Here is a 17,292-nt window from a genome sequence, read left to right as displayed (position 1 = left end):
TAGTCAGCAAGAATGACACTGATCACGTGTATAAAAATCACATGACTCTGGAAGTCCACCTTCAAGCCATCTGATTGGACACAATACTTCCACACTCTATTCTCATTGGAGGAAATCTAATTCATGGCCATATCAGTTTTTGTTTGCGTGTAACGTTTTCGCAAGCGTTCAATTTGTTGTGCAATGCCTTTTGTTTTAATGTAGTTTTACTCTTGTGTTTTTATCTTTTATTTCAATCCAAAGGTTGACCATGATGTGGTTCGCTGCTGTTGTTGTCCTGGTGACCTTCTTCGGTAAGAGAATTTATATTAAGATTGTATCAAATGATTTATAGTGACTACTTTATGACCTCTAATGTTATGGTCGGTTCTTTTTAAATCCTCTATCTTCTGGAACGATATGTGCAAACAAAACTGACACTATAACCCATTAAGAAATTGTATCATTTCATCTTTGCATGCAAATTGAAATGAAGATGATGCATGGGGATCGTGGGACATCTTAAATTCTAAACAATAACAAATCTCTTTTATTTTTGTAGGGTCTGACGGAAAATCATTGCCTTCCCTGCCAGATTTCGGGAGTGCTCATCATGTAAAAGGTAAACAAGATGAAACTGTCATTGTATACCTGTCATCTGAAATTATTATTATAATTTTTGTTTGATTTTCCCTTTTCCAGGAGTGATTTCACTGCCATATGCTGAGATCCGTGAGCCATTTGAAGCCTGGTTTGACCTGAAAGCCAAATCCAGCCGGATCGACTACTACCATGGTCAGGAACCCATGTTTTACATTCCCCAAATGATGCCACATCATTTTGGGGTACTTACTTACAGTCCCTGTTGTTTTGGGGACATTTCAGACTATTAACACTGCCATTTCGCTGGTGAAACTCACCCAAAAATGCATATTAACCATAAATACTAGAGTAATACATGCGTTCTTCAATAGGACAAGTGTCAACGTTCCAGTTGGCGACCGAGCAGCCTTGGGGGGCTGCCTACAAAATCACCCCCGAGACCACCGAAGACAAAATGAACGTCATGAAGTGCTTCAAGGTCAACGGAACCAAGGAAGAACTTGTCAAGACGCAGACGGTTCTGCCCGACGTTTCAGACTTCCAGGTCAATATTATGTCATTTGTGTACATTATTATTAGCCTTTTTGCTAACTTTTTTTATAAATACCATCGCAGTTCTTGAGGATGGAATACTACGGGGGTGCTTTGTGTGAAGTGTGGCAAAACGTGACCAGCGTGGGCTTCAAAAAGAACACCTACACATTGTGGGTGACCCACTCGGAGAAGAAACGCAGTAATGGGCGAGTGCTCGCGGCTACGCCACTTCACTACGAGATGATGGGCTACAACACACTGTTGGGCTCCCACTTTGACAAATACTTGGTGGATTATAAGGAGTTCTCGTCCGACGTGGACCCCACAGTGTTCTCCCTTCCTGAAGGTTTGCCATGAAAAATAAAACAAAACAATACAAAAGATGTGAATCTATTTTATCATTCAGGTATGAGCTGTGGAGGATTTCCCGGCCCAGGGGTGGAGCATCACATGCTGGCCAATCCCATGAAAGATCTCATCCACACGTCGTCTTCGGGTCACTCGCAGCGCATCTTCGGTCATTTCAAAGAAAAGTACCAGCGGCGCTATAGCAACCAGAAAGAGCATGAAGAGAGGGAGCATGCTTTTCTACACAACCTCAGGTGAACGTGCATGATAGTATTTGTTTATTATTTATGACTTATTATTTATTTTGCCCATGCCCTGCAGGTACGTCCACTCCAAGAACCGAGCGGGACTGTCCTTCAAAATGGCTCTCAACTCTCTGTCGGATCGCACCATGTCGGAGATGGCCGCCATGAGGGGAAGCAAACGTGGCAAGACCCCCAACCGCGGTCGGCCATTCCCATCGCAGATCTACAAAGGGGTCAAAGTCCCTGAGTCACTTGACTGGCGCCTTTATGGTGTGTCCAGAGTCCCCGGAAGCCTTCTTTTCCTCCTTTTTAAAATTTTTGTTTTTTATATGCCTGAGTGGCTTATTTTTTAATAACTTTCTTTTCCCTTCGCAGGTGCCGTGACCCCGGTGAAGGACCAGGCCATTTGCGGCTCCTGCTGGAGCTTTGCCACCACAGGCGCTTTGGAGGGGGCTCTTTTCTTGAAGGTGGGCCACAACAACTGCTGTCCTTTCAGGGACACCTAAGACATTTATCCCTTAATAACATTTTTGTATAAAAAAAAAAATTGGGGTGGGCATTTAATACCATATGTTTTATCAGAGTGACTATACTGTCTTGATAATTCATTTGCCATCCAAATGGGGAGGGGCATTTAAGTCTTTTTTTTAAGTAACTTGGATGTCTAGCGATGTCATTGGCAGTTAATGAGTTAAGGGGTTAAACCAAAAAGAAATAATACTTTCAAATTGATGTTTATTTGTGTTTTTCTTCATATGCTAGACGGGTTCCCTTCAGGTGCTTTCCCAGCAGATGCTGGTAGACTGCACCTGGGGCTTTGGCAACAACGGCTGCGACGGCGGCGAGGAGTGGCGAGCATACGAGTGGAACATGAAACATGGGGGCATCGCCACCACCGAGACCTACGGCGCCTACCAAGGAATGGTGAGAGGTCGCACTAGACAACAACGGAAAGCGATGACAAACAGTTCCTTTTGCGGCCACAGAACGGCTTTTGCCACTTCAACCGCTCCCAACTGACGGCACACGTCAGCAGCTACACCAACGTGACGTCGGGCGACGCCCAGGCCTTGAAGATGGCGCTGTTCAAGAACGGACCCGTGGCCATCAGCATCGATGCCGCGCACAGATCCTTCGTCTTTTACAGCCACGGCGTCTACTATGAGCCGGCTTGTGGTATGTTGCCGTACTTTACTTTTAAAGTGTATGAATGGGATGCACTAAAGTCAATGTAAAATGTCATTCTACCAGGTAACACGACCGACTCGCTGGACCACGCTGTGCTCGCCGTCGGATACGGACAACTGGATGGAGAGCCTTACTGGTTAGTAAAAAACTCGTGGTCCACATACTGGGGCAACGACGGGTACATCCTTATGTCCACTAAAGACAACAACTGCGGGGTCACCACCGATGCCACCTATGTCACGTTGGCGTAACCGCCCGTTTCAATACACTCTATCCGTTTTTGCCTGAATGAAAATAATCATATTTTGCCTGTAATCCACAACGCGAACGATGCTGGATTTTTTTTTTTTTTACTTTTTAATGCCAATGTTTTAGTGCCACAAAATTGAGCTGCTAATTAAAAAACAAACATGTCCATTGTATATTATTTTTGCGGTCGTTTTTTTTCATTTGGATACATGTACAGTAAGTGGCGCTCTTGCAACGCTTTGCACTTTGTATCCGGGATGAGAACCAAAAATCGCTTCAATTTTGAAACCCTTACCCGGATGTGGAAAGTTGATGACAGAAACTTTGACGTGAGCGCGGGTGCCGTCCAAAAAATGTCTTTGACAACTCGTCAGCTGCGTTCACTCATAGGAAGGCGACAAACAAATCACCACGTTTTGTTGCCGTCTACATTTTCAAATGGACGCGGGATTTTGCAGAATTATTAGCACTTTGTGTGGGAATGTTTAATTGAAGGTAAGTGATTTTTTCCATGTGTATCTAGGCACCGATCGTCTGTCAACTAACAAACGAATAGTCAGTGTGCAGACGCTCTTTTACTCACTAAATAAATACATCACTTAACCTGTTTACTTATAACTTTCAGTGATCTAAACTTGGAGATATTTGTAGACGTTCACGTGTGGGTGTAAAATGGATTTAGTAGAAGTATAGTGTTTTTATGATGTAAAACATCTTTGAAATATAGAATAAAAATATGTATATAAGAATTGGGCGTGGTCAACATTTTGGACTTTCCACCTCAAAGTAGGTTTTTATCCTCAATGACCCCAAAAAACAACATTTAAGACAAATTAAAACATGTACCTCTTTTGTATTTAAGTTGTAAATCTTGGGTCAGAAATGCAGAGGTAAATTCTATGTGCACAATTAAATTAATATATTTAAAATGAAGTTTAAATATTTTTAATTTTGCATCAATGCGATAATACATTTAAAACAAAAGTGTGCTAAGTACAGTACTGCTTTAAATTCACAATTGAATGACCGACAATTTGATAAATAGCAATTATTGTTTTCCCAACTGAACATAAATTAACTGCCAATGCTGACCATAGGCGTCTAATCCATTAGAACAGGGAGGGATGGCAGCATTAGGGTTCAAAAGGATCAGATGTATATTCTCATCCAATTGAAGTTTCGGTTACTCATGAATTTGCATTTAATTTATTTTTTAAATTAATTACAATTATTTTTAATTCATAATTATTATTCTTATTGCTGTTATTATTTAGGGCCTCATTTAGTGCCACCACTTCCATAGAACAAAACGCCAAATCATATCTCGCGTCTACAAACCATTCCACCAGAAGATATGAAGCCAAACTTGTTTTGATCCTGTCACTCCCACAATGCTGACTTTTATTATCATAGGCTAGCTCGGTTTCTCATTTTAAATATAGAGGCGGTAAAGTCTATAATAAATGTGGTGTTGGTTTAAAATATATATTTTAACATGAGACAGTTTTGCATGACATTTTAACATTTTTTTAAGCCTGTCTCAAGAGAAAAGTAGTTACTGAAAATTGTCGTAAAGCTAAAAAAGGAATTCTGCAATTTCCCTTCTCTAATGAAATACCCTCCCTTAAAAAAGAATGTAGTAATTGTCCTAGATGTCGTAACTCTAGAGTCAATCGTGACTAAAAACCAGTCTAATCTTAACCTTTTTCAGAGAGGAAGGTTCTAATATTCTGCTTGACCACACAACTAAGCTATATTTTCAGTTTCAGTGTCACATCTGCATTTTGTTAAGGCGTCCTGTTTGATGTCTTTTCCTCCCACACCAGCGTTTTAACAAACCGACTGGGGGGGTAAGATTTATTTGTGTGTTTCCATGACAGTCAGCTGGAGGCCGGATTGGCCCTGAAGACAAACAGCTTTTCAAGGTTTTATTAGGAAAAGACCGGCAAAGCCTAGACAGACACAAAATAAGGATTTGAGATGGGGAAAGTGTTTTTATTCATAGCTATAACTAGGTCAAATCAGGCATTTGGCTATAATTTAAAACAGGGGTGTCCAAACAATGCCTCATTTTCATTGGCCTGCAAAAAAATTCAGCAAATATGATTGGATAGGGGAACAAAAGAGGCTTTAATTCAATCTTTACTTTGGTGCATGTTTTAGCTTTTGCAAGATGGTGGTAGCCAATTTATAGGAGCAGAGGTCAAAAGGTCACATGTTGAAAATTAGCAAACTACAATTTTTTTTTGCAAAAATAATTAAACTAAATACCTAAAATAACCCTTTTTTGGTTCAACTGCTGCAAAAGAAACCAATTCAACACTTATTTTGGTGCATGTTTTAGTTTTTACAAGATGGTGATTGTCACTTCATAGGACTAGAGGTCAAAAGGTCACGTGTTGAAAATGAACAAACTACAATTTTTTTTTGCAAGAATAACTAAACTAAATAACTAGAATAACCATTTTTTTGGTGTTACTGCTGCCCACACTTTACTGGAAACTGGGATGACTCAGGATTTTTCATCATTCCTGTCCTGGAGGTCTATTAAGTTCATGTTGGGATACTATGATGTCATTTCCTTTCATCTTGCATCTGTCACAGCTCTTACCATGGCAGAACTCCCCTCCGGACTTTTGGAGGCATGCGTGGTGGTCGGAGCTCCCGGTGACAAACTCCGGGACGTCTACCAGGTTGTTTAGTCCTGCCATTGACGTCTGTGGAAATTAACAGCACTGAAATGTAATCGCTCAGAGATATTAGACCCAAATTCTATCTTTTTTCATGCTATTTTGCCAGCTGCACCTACAAAAAAAGTTTGCGGACTTCCCCCTACTGGATGCGGAGGTCGTGCAAGTCCACATCCCGCCTTTTGTCACCAAGGAGAACAATTCCAGTCACGCCATTGGTCCGTCTTTTAGCCGTGTGCAGCGACGGAGAAGCTTCATTAAAAAGGTGCAGTCATAACTTACCAAATGATTTTGTATTGGTTTTGTGATGTCATTTTTTATTTATTTTGTGAGTCAGGTTCTACATGTAAAAAGCTTGATTCTTCCTTCATTAGAATTTTTGAGATTTTTCGAAGCATTATCACTTTTGGGACTGTCTCACAGAGGCGGGACCGAGCCGCAGTTCCGACACATAATGGGGAACCCGCCAATCATTCCGAAGTCTCCCCGGCAACAGAGGACATCAGCGTTCCAAAAGATCTGGACCTCATCGCGTTACCACAGCTGTGTTTCCCAGGTAGACAAGCGTTTGTTGAGCTTTCCTCCCCAAATCCACTTTAAAACCTTCTATTTCACCAGGGGGTCTCCAGTTGGCCAATGAGCAGAAAGAAGATGCTTATCACTTCCTGGTTTTTACCGACCTGTTGGGAAACCGAACTCACGGGGTCGTAGCGCAGTTTTACAGATCCGTGCAGGTACACTTGAATTCCCAGACCCCTTTTTTTTCTGCACCCCGTCATTTCTCACGGGCTCATTCTCAGTCGTGTCAGGAAACCCCCAATCACAATGGCCACCGCTGGATTTCCTCCAAATGTCGTCTTTTTGCACCCTTCGCCGTGTGTGTCATTTCCAAGTTCCCCTACTACAACGCCTTGAAGGACTGCTTGTCATGGTAAGATTTTAGCCCATTGATGTTTGTTATTGTCGCGGAATAGTTAACATAGCTTTTTATTTCAGTTTGTTGGCGCAACTCCGGCCCGTCCGGCAATCCGACTTTGCTGAAACCTTGAAGGAGTTTTCCGCCAAGTTGTCGTTGGTGCCTTTACCGCCTCCCGGACAACTGCACGTGGTCAGAAAACGATTCCCATGAAAACCTCATTATCGGATTCCTTCGCATATTCATTCGGTATTTTTATCGTCAGTGTTTCAGCCTTCGTCCCCTGCAAGTGGTTCTTCCTTCCAGGGAGGAACAGGACAGTCCTATTTTGGACGTGGACTTGCATTTGCCTTTGCTGTGTTTCTCACATGCGACACTCCTCCAGGTAAGACTCCCAGATGTGTGGCTGTCCCTTTTTTAAAATGCCATTGCACAATGACAAAGCAAACCAGGGTGTTTGTTTGCGCTGATACCGGCCCAACATTGGAACTTTACCTTCTTTCAAATCAGATCAAACATTTTTGAGAGACTCCAAGTCACCTGGTTTTCAGAAACGGCCATATTCTGTTCCAAAATACCCAGGAAACGTAATAAGTAGGGGGCAAAAAGTACTAAATGTCCTTTTTCCAGTCGATTTGAATGAATTATTTTTTTAAAAGCAAAAAAAATCAATCACAAACCTTTTTTGTGGCACTAAAAATTGTTTGCAAACCAATAAAATGTAAATCAATACATCTTTTTGACCCACTTCGGAAGGCTCAATTTGCCAAAGCCCGCTTAAAAAAATGTTGTCTATTTTTCAGATTTTGTCCTGTCTCCTGCAAGAACAGCGACTGGTTTTCTTCTCCAGCGACTGGGCCAGACTGACTTTGGTAGCCGAGTGCCTTCTTCTCTATCTGCAGGTGGGCAAGCGTTTAGTTGTGGGAATTGCTTCTCCTATCTTCAACTCGGGTTACACTTCTTTCCAATACTCGGATGTAGCCTCTCACCTGGCAGCACCCGTATGTTCCTGTGCTGTCTCGAGGGATGCTGGATTTCCTGATGGCGCCCACGGCCTTCTTGATGGGTTGCCATATCAGTCATTTTGAAGAAGTCGCCGCGGTGAGTACATACGGTCATCACAAGGACTGGTTTTTAACTAAATTATAGAAAAAATCAATGATTGAGACTCAACTAAAAGACAATGAAACTAAACAGATGAAAATTGATTAAATTAAGGGTAAAAAGCTAGGGCTGAATATTGGCTGAATCTTTTTTTTTTTTTTATGTGTCATTTCAGGAGACTGAAGATCTCATCCTGGTCAATATTGACGACGGTATCGTCCAGTCGTCCTGGGCTGACGTGGTGGACCTGGCCGTCATCCCTCTGAGTGCAGCAGAGTGTTTTATCTCGAGGTAAGATCGGCATTCGTCCGGACGGATGGACGGGCGACGTCTGGGTGGTTCAATCGCTGGGCTTTTCAGAGCCGAGGCGCTCCAACTTCACTACGACTTGGAGCTGTGCCGCCTGGGATCCAGCACAGATGCCAACGCCATGCGAGCTCAGCGAAGAGTCTGGCAGAGGCGACTCAACAAGCAGATCCAGAATATTTGTCTGGAACTTCTGGTCAACATTTTCAGGCAGGTGTTTGTTTACATTTTGTAGGTATTTGAGTGGGAACATTCTTGAAACCATTGGGTTGTCCTGTGCAGGGGGGTCCAGGACTTTCTCAACCACGAGCATCGGGTTTTTAACAGCGAGGAGTTTTTGAGGAACCGGGATCCGTCCGACCAGCTCTTTTACAAAAAGGTACCTTTTTAATCAAAAATGCTCGCTATGTTTGGGTAATCAAGTCAAAAAATTGTCAGCTTATCTAACAGTTGATGAATCTTTTAGAGGTAGTAGAATTTGACTAAATCCTCTTTCTGATTGTCCTTATAGAAATTATTTTCTTGTATATTATGATTTTTTTTTACCAAAAAATATTTGTCTTTTAATCACTTTTATTTAAAAAGGATAAATTGTAAATATTCTTATTCATGTTAAACTTTAAAAGAGTAAAAAAAACTGTTTTCATGTATTTAATAGCTAAATTTGGGGGAAAAGAAGAGAGGAAAGATAACCCTAATTGTTCAATTTTTGGGGGCTTTTACAAATAGTGCATTATTTAGGGCAAACCACTACATATTTTCCATACTTCCATCATTCTAATTGGAATTCTGCCATAAAACAAGAAGTGCACACGTCATTTTCATGCAAAATGATGTGGTGGGCCAGATCTGACCACTTGAACACCTGTAGCCCAGTGCACATGTTGACCATGGCGTTGTTCTTTTGTTTTTGTCTTCAGGTTCTAGACACTCACATCTTTCACTCATTCCTGCGAGACAGGCTCAACAGGAAACAGGACAGCTTCAGCCGGATGGAACAGAACACGCGCAATCTTGCGCACAGGTACACTTTGCGGCCACCCGAACACCGTGGGACCAAGCAGACACCCGGCTCATACAATTACAAACTAGTTATAACTGATAGGCTCATAGAAATGCGATGACTCGCTCTAAAATTAGCTTCCTGTTCTGGAAAAAGCTTTTTTTTTTCCTGTGGTCGCTTCCTGCTGGCTGCTCGTAGATAAAACTTTAGTTTGACCAACAGCGCTGCGGTTTGGCAGGAATCGCGGAGTGACGGAGACGCCCCGCCGGCCCCCCATGTCGGAGCTGTCGCGGAACGGCTATGGTGGCTACGCTAGCCCGGATCAGCGACTGAGCAGGCGACTGGGAGCAAGTATGCCCAACCTGGACCAGTCAGTTCACGAGGCTATTTCCTCCGTAAGGCCGGCCTCGCTCAGGAAGATGACACCTGATGTCGGTACGTACTCGCCAGAAATCCATTGTGCGATTGTCAAATATACTCGGGATTTTTTGGGGTCTTTTTCCTCAGGGTTGAAACTCCCCCAAAAACCAGTCAAGGTTTTCCGTCTCCCCGACTTTCCTCCTCCTTTGGCGTATCATTACGTCCAGAACTATTATTCGGAAATGGTCGCCAGTCTGGGCAAGGCGATTGGCGCCGTGCCACCGGAAGATTCCGCTTTGCTGGCCAGGTGAAGTACAAAAAAGTATTTGTGGTTTTATCTTGTCACAGCTGACAGATTCTCCTTTGTCCAGATATCACTACTTGCGTGGACTGGTCAACACGGTGTCCAACAAACGACTGGACGCCCTGGAGGATTTCCAGAGTCTTTACAAGACCGATTCTGACATCTTTCCACTGCAGATGGTCAAGTCTCTGGTGGATTCGCTTCCAGAAGCTGAGCGTTCGCAGGTATTCGCCATTGAATAAAAGCACTAGCGCGATGCGGTACGGGCAGAGAAATAATGGTGCAGGAATTCCTTGGCTCGCAGGCTGACCGGCGCCCGGAACTGAAGCGTCTCATCAGCCGCCTCAAGCGGGACCAGGAGCGAGAGCAGCACCACGCTAAAGAGGAAGATGGAGCGGTTAAACGATTCCAGCTGCCCAAAAAATACATGTATCAGGACGACTTTGTCAAGTGCGTCCAGGAATCTGGAATGGTGAAAGACCTGGGCACCATTTTCAGGCTTTTTGATGCACTCACCGTCGGTAAGTGGGGGTCATTTTGTGTTTTACAGCGTCTCTATCTTTTTTTAAATGACATTTGAATATTTCTTAATACATTCCTTTTTCACTTTACTTTGTACTTTTTACTTTAATGATGAGGGATGAGCATATTAATACTTTAGTCCTTTTTTTCTGTTTATGTTTCATATGTACTGTTAACGAATGCACTTTTTTATTTGTATCGTATCTTGTGCTGACCCGACCCATCTGTCAATTTTTTAAAGTCAATGTGGCCCCAGGGCCCAAAAGTTTGCCCACTCCTGGCCTTTTCCTCCTTTCAGGTTAATGATTTGCAAAGTTTCTACTTTTCATGCAGGTTCCGTGAAAGTAGTCGTCGCTACTGTTTGAAAGCAGACTAGTGTTTGTTTTCGGGGCACGGTTCTCTTTATTTTTTTTCCGCCAGATTAGCCCAGAAATGTTTTGTGCTCCCGCTGTGACCCGACAGCATTCCTAAAGAGTGATTAGAATGAGGCGAGAATAAAAGATAAGACAGACCTGGACGGGGTAAATGTTGTTTTTATAGTCAGGGGGATGGGCGGGAACGATTTGTGTGATGTCACAACCAGAATTGCTGGGAAAAGGCATTATTATATCTTGTGGAACAACTTTGAAATGGTAAAAAACAGATGATTTCAGTGCCATTTTGTGTGGAATTATACATTTTATTTTCATTTTGTGACTTATTTCAGGTTAGTGATGGTTTTTCATGCCAAAAAAGGCAGGAATGGATAAATAAGCATGTGTATTTGTTGTTGTTGTTGATCTCAGGCCATCAGAAGCAAGTGGGCCCGGACTTATTTCGCGTTTTCTACACCATTTGGAAAGAAACTGAAGCAGAGGCACAGGAGGTGAGGACCTTTTTGACATAGGTATCTCCAAAAAAGTATTTTTTGTATTATTGCTTAGTATCGAGTTTATGTGGGCTCGTGTTGCCAACTTGGAACCATTTTTTTATTGCAACTTTTACAACCCTGATAGCAACAATTTTCTTTTCAAACAGGGGAGTGATAACATTTAATTTCTTTCATTTATAGCAAAAGTTCATCAAGATAAGAATGAGGTTGTAAAATAACCCAAAACAAAGAAGTTATTTGGCTTAGTGGCAACACTTTGAAAAAGAAAAAAAAAAATATATATATATACTGTCCAAGATCAGAGTGTATAATTAATACAAATGAAAATATTTGCACTTGGTGTTTTTTGCTTGAAATGATCTTTAATCCAGAATTGCACCAGTGATTTTATTTTGTTTTATTATTTTTGTGAAGGTATGCTTGCCTGCATCCGTGTTGGAGCACATCGAACCCAGCGAGTGCGTCTTCAAGCTGTCCTCCTCGGTCAAGACGAGCCGTGGCGTGGGCAAGATCGCCATGACCCAGCGCCGCCTTTTCTTGCTGACAGACGGTCGGCCAGGCTATGTTGAGGTGGCGCAGTACCGGGACTTGGAGGTAACCCCCTAATTTATTTATTTATTGAAAAAGTTATTACATCAATACTTCCCCCTCCACTCCAGGAGGTAAAAGTTTCCTCGGCTCCTTTCCTGCTCTTACGAATCCCCAGTTTGAAGTTGCGCGTGAGGGGCAGGAAGGAAACTTTTGAGGCTAATTTGAAGACTGAGACGGAACTCTGGAACCTCATGGTCAAAGAAATGTGGGCTGGACGCAACATGGCCGACCAACATAAGGTAATAAAACGTGGAAATGAGAAAATCTGTATTAGAGTATTAAAGTCACATACAGTAAATACACAATCCAGGACATCATTTCATCTGTAAATAATGGAATATCATTCTCATTGAACATTAATTCCAATACAAGTATGCATACTCTTCCTTAATGCTTAGTTTGCTCTGCAATGGTTAGAAAATAATTTAGTCTGAATTTTGTATTATTAAAGTAGTATCCTGTTTACAGAAATTCAATAGATACTGTCATTGGCATTGTTTTTAGGACCCCCAGTACATGCAGCAGGCTCTGACAAACGCTCTGCTGATGGATGCGGTGGTGGGCAGTCTCCAGAGTAGCAAAGCCACCTACGCTGCCTCAAAGCTCGCTCATTTTGACCGCATCAAGACGGAAGGTAAACTGAATAGAATGGACTTGTGGACCAGTTTGACCTGGATTTGTGTTTCCAGTGCCGATGATGGTTCCCCGGACCACCGCCGAGACGCTGAAGCACAAAATTAACCCAAGCCTGGATCTGGCCGCGCCGCGGGCCGTCGATGTTCTCCTCTACACGCCAGGTGAAGCAAATATAATGTTGAATTTTATTGTGGTGTGACTGGGGAAGCACCAGATCTGATTGGAAATCGGCGACCGATCATTTTAGGAAGGTAGGAATGGGGTTAAAAAAAAAAAAGTTTTTAAAAAGTATTTTTTTGGTTTTTATTTTTAGTTATTCATTCATTGGCTGTTTTGGGTGGCTATAGATGTCACATCCATTTTGACTGGGAGGGCTGGTATCTATGTCTATATAATATACATTAATACTGGGGGGCATAAGTAAAATGTGTTTTTGTACTGAATGAAATTTGATTCATTTTTGTACGTCACATTTGCGTTCATGTAAGATGTGTAGGCCTTTGTATACCAAATTCTTAGTGGGCAGGATTTTATGGGGTTATGCAGGTCACACTGACCCATGAATAGAAACAAACTAAATGGTCAATTTGTGCAAAATTAGCCTAGAAACTGTGGAATGATGTTTCATATTAAGGCTGCAAAGTTAAATATGTCACAATAATTATAATAATTCAATTAAAAAAAACATTTAGTATGTGTAAATAGTGGTTAAGGATGTTCCAGTGGGCATGTGGGGCCACTTAAGACCTCCTTCTGGTCGCCTTTCGTGTGTGGGTGATAGAACAAACGTGAGCATTCAGTCTATGGGCGTCCTCCCTTCGGAATGTAGGTCACTGGTCCAATTCCTGGCACTGGGCCGCAACGTTCCCTCTTGTCCTGTCATAAAGTTTCCTTCCACTCCTTCCCTCCTGCTTCCTTCCACTCCTTCCTCCCCAGCCGGCTTTCTAGCACTGGACTCCGCCTTGTTTGAAAAATAAACACTGGTTTATGTCACGGAATCTGAACGTTAACTGAGTTTGGCCGGGTTTAACGTCAACAAGTGCTAAAATTCAATGAATTGACAGTGTTTCTGAGAGTCCAGAAATCATTTATAGACACGAGGAGTCCTCTTATGATGATCACACATTGCTGATAAAAAGTACTTGTAAATTACTGTCAGTGCGTGACTGTGCTTTTTATTATTGTTGAGTTCCAGGTCAGTTGTGGGTGTCGGTGACTGGCGGCAAGGTGATGGTCTTTGATGCCTCCAGTTGGTCCCTGACGCACACGTGTCAAGTGGGGAACGCCAAGCTGGTAAAAAAAAAAAAAACAAAGCAAAATGTACCATAACTGCATTGTTGTAGAGATATATATGTAATAGGTTACTCTTTAAATGACATCAGTGGATGTGAGTGGGCAGATGTGCCACATATGCTACCGACACACACACACACTCGCTTTAACTCTTTTTTTTTTTTTACTGTTGTAAACATGTTTCATGCGGCCATCATGGATCTGTCGCGCTGAGCTTCAGTCATGTGAAATGCGTTGAGTTGGTTCTTTCCCACGCACTTTGCATCACAAAAATACATATTTCATCTGTGTTTTAGTGGATTCTTTCATACGTTGGTTGGATCATTCAATCGCTGTCAATCAATGTAGATTTAACATCTATCATTATCAATGGCAGTGGAATTTCATCGCTCAAGGCCTAAATTTACTTCCAAACCAAAAAATAATCACTTGCAAACACAAAACACTTGTAAAACAATTCATTTCATTTTTTTTTCATTTGGGAATACACAAGTTTTTTTTGTTGTTGTGTTAAAATTTTTGAAAATAACTAAAAGTAAAGTGACATTATGTATCCATAAAAATGTGCTGAAGGGACTGCAACACTTTTGCCATCTAGTGGATGTAATGGATAAACACGCATGGAATTCATTCAATCTATCCTAATTTAAAGCCATATTTTTATTTTGTATTTAGTCATAGTTAAAAATCTTGTAACTTTATTCTCAGATTTTAAACATATGTTTCATCTGGGAAAAAACTGGAGGTAAAGTGTGGTTTGTGTATTCATTGTGTATTTTTTTTGTTCTTCTTTAGAACTGCATGCTGGCCGTAGACAAAGACCAAGTGTGGATGGGTTCCGAAGATTCCGTCATCTACATCATCAGCATGTTGGCCATGGTGTGCAACAGGCAATTGACCGATCACAGGTCCGAGGTGACTGGACTTGCACTCGACACTGACAAATACAGGTGAACCCCATCTCAAATTGCACCATTTTCCCAATTTTTATTATTTTTTTGATCCGCAGTGTCTTAACTTGCCCAACAATGTTTTCTTTCAGTCAAAGGGTGGCGTATTCCTGCAGTGCAGAGGGAACAGTTATCATGTGGGACGTCTCCTCGCTCCAGGTGAGCATTAATATAATGAAGTTTTCCTTTGTTTCTCCACAGAATATTTTTTCCCTGATTTTTAGAACGCGCTTTTCTCACTTTTAACATCCTAAATATTAGGGATGTTCCCGATCAGGTCATTTTTAATCATAATCGGACATAGGCTTTGTTGTCATTATCAACAACAAAATCCTAATTGTCATCATACCCAGAAACTGCATATGATGAAATTGGTAGTGCTTCTCCATAAGGTGCATTTTCTCGGCAATAGACCCAAATAAGTGATCATTTCGGACTTGTAATTTGGCATTCTGCCGTTATGGATAAAATATAAATATTTCCTTTTCAATTTTGCACTCGATGTTGTGTTTTTGCCTAACATTTCGAGAACAAAACACATTCTCTGTCCACGGTTCAGGTGAAGAAGAATTTTCGCCTCTCCTGTGACCGCCTGCAGTCCGTCTACAGTCGCAACACAACCTTGTGGTGCTGTAGGTGTCTTCTACTCACTTTAAGGAGCATCCATGGATGTCACCTGAGAAATGAAATCCACCTGTTCTTTCCCACCATCTAGGTTCCAGGGAAAGCATCATGGAGGTGTGGCGGAATGGAACTTTAAAGCATCGCCTGAACCTACCGGAGCAACACAAAGGTTCCCCGGTTACATTCAGCGCTTTGCTCCTGATCCACGAGGTAAAAAAAAACGAGCACCAAAAAAAAGTCAAGAACACTCGATTCATTGTTTGGTCGTTTGTACGACAGAGGGAAGAGCTGTGGAGCATTTGCGCAGATTCGGGAAACATTTGCATTTGGCATACCGAAGATGCATCGAAACCTTCCCACCGGGTGGCCCTTCAGGACTGCACGGGATGCCATTGCATGATTAAAGTCAAAAATCAGGTAAACAATCTTGATACTGTTTTAGGAATATTATAGTATTTTCTTTCATATGCATGTTTTTTTTAGTAAAGGAGCGCCCAGAGTGTGTCTGCATCGTAATCCAAGTTCATTTTAATTTGTTTATGTTACTATTACGATTCACCAGTGCATTTTCTTAAGCAAAATGCTGCTGCACTTTGGGTCATGAAGTTATAATTGATTAGTTTTGGAGAGGAAAAATTGTGCTTCAAGATTCTCTGTCCACGCCACAGGTATGGGTGGGTGGCGTCGGCCGCACCTCCAACAAAGGGAAAGTCTACATCCTGGACGTGGCGCGCCGCCAAGTGCTCAAGGAGCTCCACGGCCACGGCGACAAGGTGACGGCGCTGTGCTCGGCCGAGGACCGCTACGTCCTCAGCGGTGCCGCCAAATACGATGGCAAGATCGCCATCTGGAAGGTGGAGTAGATCAATTTCCTTTAACAATCGGTGCCCCCTGCCTGGACAGGAACAAAACGCTGTAGAAACCTTGTAGCCAAGTATTATATGAAAGCTTTTTTGAAATTCATATGAATTCATTCAGTTTTCATTTTATTCGCTTTAATGGAACTATTTAGAAAAGTGCTGGTGATGATGCTTCAATCTAATTATAAGATTATACAAGTTATTTACCAGTAAGAAAAAAAAAGTGCCAAAATATTTCATGATATTGCTACCTTGAATAAGGTTTCATTTGTTTGTTGTTTTTTAAATCAAATCCTTCCATGTTGCTGCTTTTTTATAATCACCATAATGCAAAATTCAGGCATACCTTCCACCTAGTCATGTTTACACTTGAAGGTTGTATAAATAATAAGCAATATATTCTTGAATGACGGGAATTTTGTCAAGCTAAACTCACTTTACTCTTATGGTGAAGTTAAGCAACAATAACGAAACACTTTAAGGCCAGAAAATGCCTCAAATATATTTATATTTCACTATTTAGTCATAAGTATACTATAGATGATTTTGCATTTTTTTCTGGTGCATCTGTACATTTTATTTTAATGATGGTACACTATGAAGGCACTTCTTGTTGTGAAGGAATGCAAACAATTTGTACTCTCTATGTTTTTGAATGGTATGACACTTGATTTTTTTTTTTACAGTAAACGCACAATATGCAAAGTAAACAAACCCAAGTGCGTTTGTTGTTTGTTTGACATCACCCAGTTGAAGTACCATTGTTCACCCGAGGAGGGCGCTGTCAATCCCTGTAAAAGGAAGCAAGTGAATTTGGATGCACTTCATAAGGTTTTTTTCCATCTCTGCCTTTACATTTTATGTCAAAAAGGGAACACAATACATTAAGGTAACCTGTTTAATTTTATGTATTATCATATACATTGGCTCATTGTCTTGTTGCATAATACCATGACAACCCAGTTAATCCTCCATCTTTACTTTTGCAGGTCAGGAAAGATAAGTGGGCCTTCTGTTTTTCTTGCCGGCCTCGAATCTCTCCTTTTAAACCACAGAGATTTTATTCTCACATGAGAGAAGCACAGGTTTAACAGTAGAAGTCAAATACACCCTTGT

The 17,292-nt window shown here is 41.6% G+C and overlaps 2 protein-coding genes across 5 annotated transcripts; both read left to right on the top strand.

Annotated features, from left to right (window-relative positions):
- Positions 1-125: 125 nt before the first annotated feature.
- Positions 126-3,319, top strand: LOC144215182 (digestive cysteine proteinase 2). Its single transcript, XM_077744014.1, has 11 exons — positions 126-293; positions 542-601; positions 682-774; positions 954-1,126; positions 1,198-1,462; positions 1,523-1,718; positions 1,786-1,979; positions 2,085-2,176; positions 2,472-2,633; positions 2,696-2,885; positions 2,961-3,319. The coding sequence occupies exons 1-11, from the start codon at positions 251-253 to the stop codon at positions 3,146-3,148; spliced, it is 1,656 nt and encodes a 551-aa protein (XP_077600140.1). The 5' UTR covers positions 126-250; the 3' UTR covers positions 3,149-3,319.
- Positions 3,320-3,366: 47 nt separating this feature from the next.
- Positions 3,367-16,884, top strand: dennd3a (DENN/MADD domain containing 3a). 4 transcript variants are annotated; one of them, XM_077744003.1, is made up of 30 exons: positions 3,367-3,641; positions 5,751-5,839; positions 5,946-6,101; positions 6,260-6,392; positions 6,455-6,570; positions 6,646-6,767; positions 6,833-6,944; positions 7,018-7,137; positions 7,556-7,654; positions 7,734-7,853; positions 8,032-8,147; positions 8,217-8,372; positions 8,445-8,541; positions 9,083-9,186; positions 9,404-9,600; positions 9,673-9,832; positions 9,897-10,053; positions 10,134-10,350; positions 11,137-11,216; positions 11,637-11,816; positions 11,882-12,052; positions 12,318-12,447; positions 12,503-12,610; positions 13,645-13,742; positions 14,538-14,692; positions 14,785-14,851; positions 15,252-15,324; positions 15,408-15,526; positions 15,596-15,733; positions 15,985-16,884. In XM_077744003.1, the coding sequence occupies exons 2-30, from the start codon at positions 5,759-5,761 to the stop codon at positions 16,177-16,179; spliced, it is 3,777 nt and encodes a 1,258-aa protein (XP_077600129.1). In that variant the 5' UTR covers positions 3,367-3,641; positions 5,751-5,758; the 3' UTR covers positions 16,180-16,884. The 4 variants fall into 4 exon arrangements, with proteins under 4 accessions (XP_077600129.1, XP_077600130.1, XP_077600127.1 ...); XM_077744004.1 differs by having other exon boundaries at positions 6,637-6,767; positions 7,749-7,853; XM_077744001.1 differs by having other exon boundaries at positions 6,637-6,767.
- The last annotated feature ends 408 nt before the right edge of the window (positions 16,885-17,292 follow it).

This window comes from Stigmatopora nigra, chromosome 21, assembly GCF_051989575.1.
Source record: "Stigmatopora nigra isolate UIUO_SnigA chromosome 21, RoL_Snig_1.1, whole genome shotgun sequence".
Lineage (NCBI taxonomy): Eukaryota > Metazoa > Chordata > Actinopteri > Syngnathiformes > Syngnathidae > Stigmatopora > Stigmatopora nigra.
This window is presented reverse-complemented; position numbering and strand designations above follow the sequence as displayed.

Excerpts from the sequence above, each read along its gene's own strand:
- LOC144215182 (XM_077744014.1), top strand. The coding sequence starts at position 251 with ATGATGTGGTTCGCTGCTGTTGTTGTCCTGGTGACCTTCTTCG. Across the intron at positions 775-953 it reads CCGGATCGACTACTACCATG|GACAAGTGTCAACGTTCCAG; the intron begins GTCAGGAACCCA and ends GTTCTTCAATAG. Across the intron at positions 1,463-1,522 it reads AGTGTTCTCCCTTCCTGAAG|GTATGAGCTGTGGAGGATTT; the intron begins GTTTGCCATGAA and ends TTTATCATTCAG.
- dennd3a (XM_077744000.1), top strand. The coding sequence starts at position 5,759 with ATGGCAGAACTCCCCTCCGGACTTTTGGAGGCATGCGTGGTGGTCGGA. Across the intron at positions 9,833-9,896 it reads GATTCCGCTTTGCTGGCCAG|ATATCACTACTTGCGTGGAC; the intron begins GTGAAGTACAAA and ends TCCTTTGTCCAG. Across the intron at positions 12,053-12,317 it reads ACATGGCCGACCAACATAAG|GACCCCCAGTACATGCAGCA; the intron begins GTAATAAAACGT and ends CATTGTTTTTAG.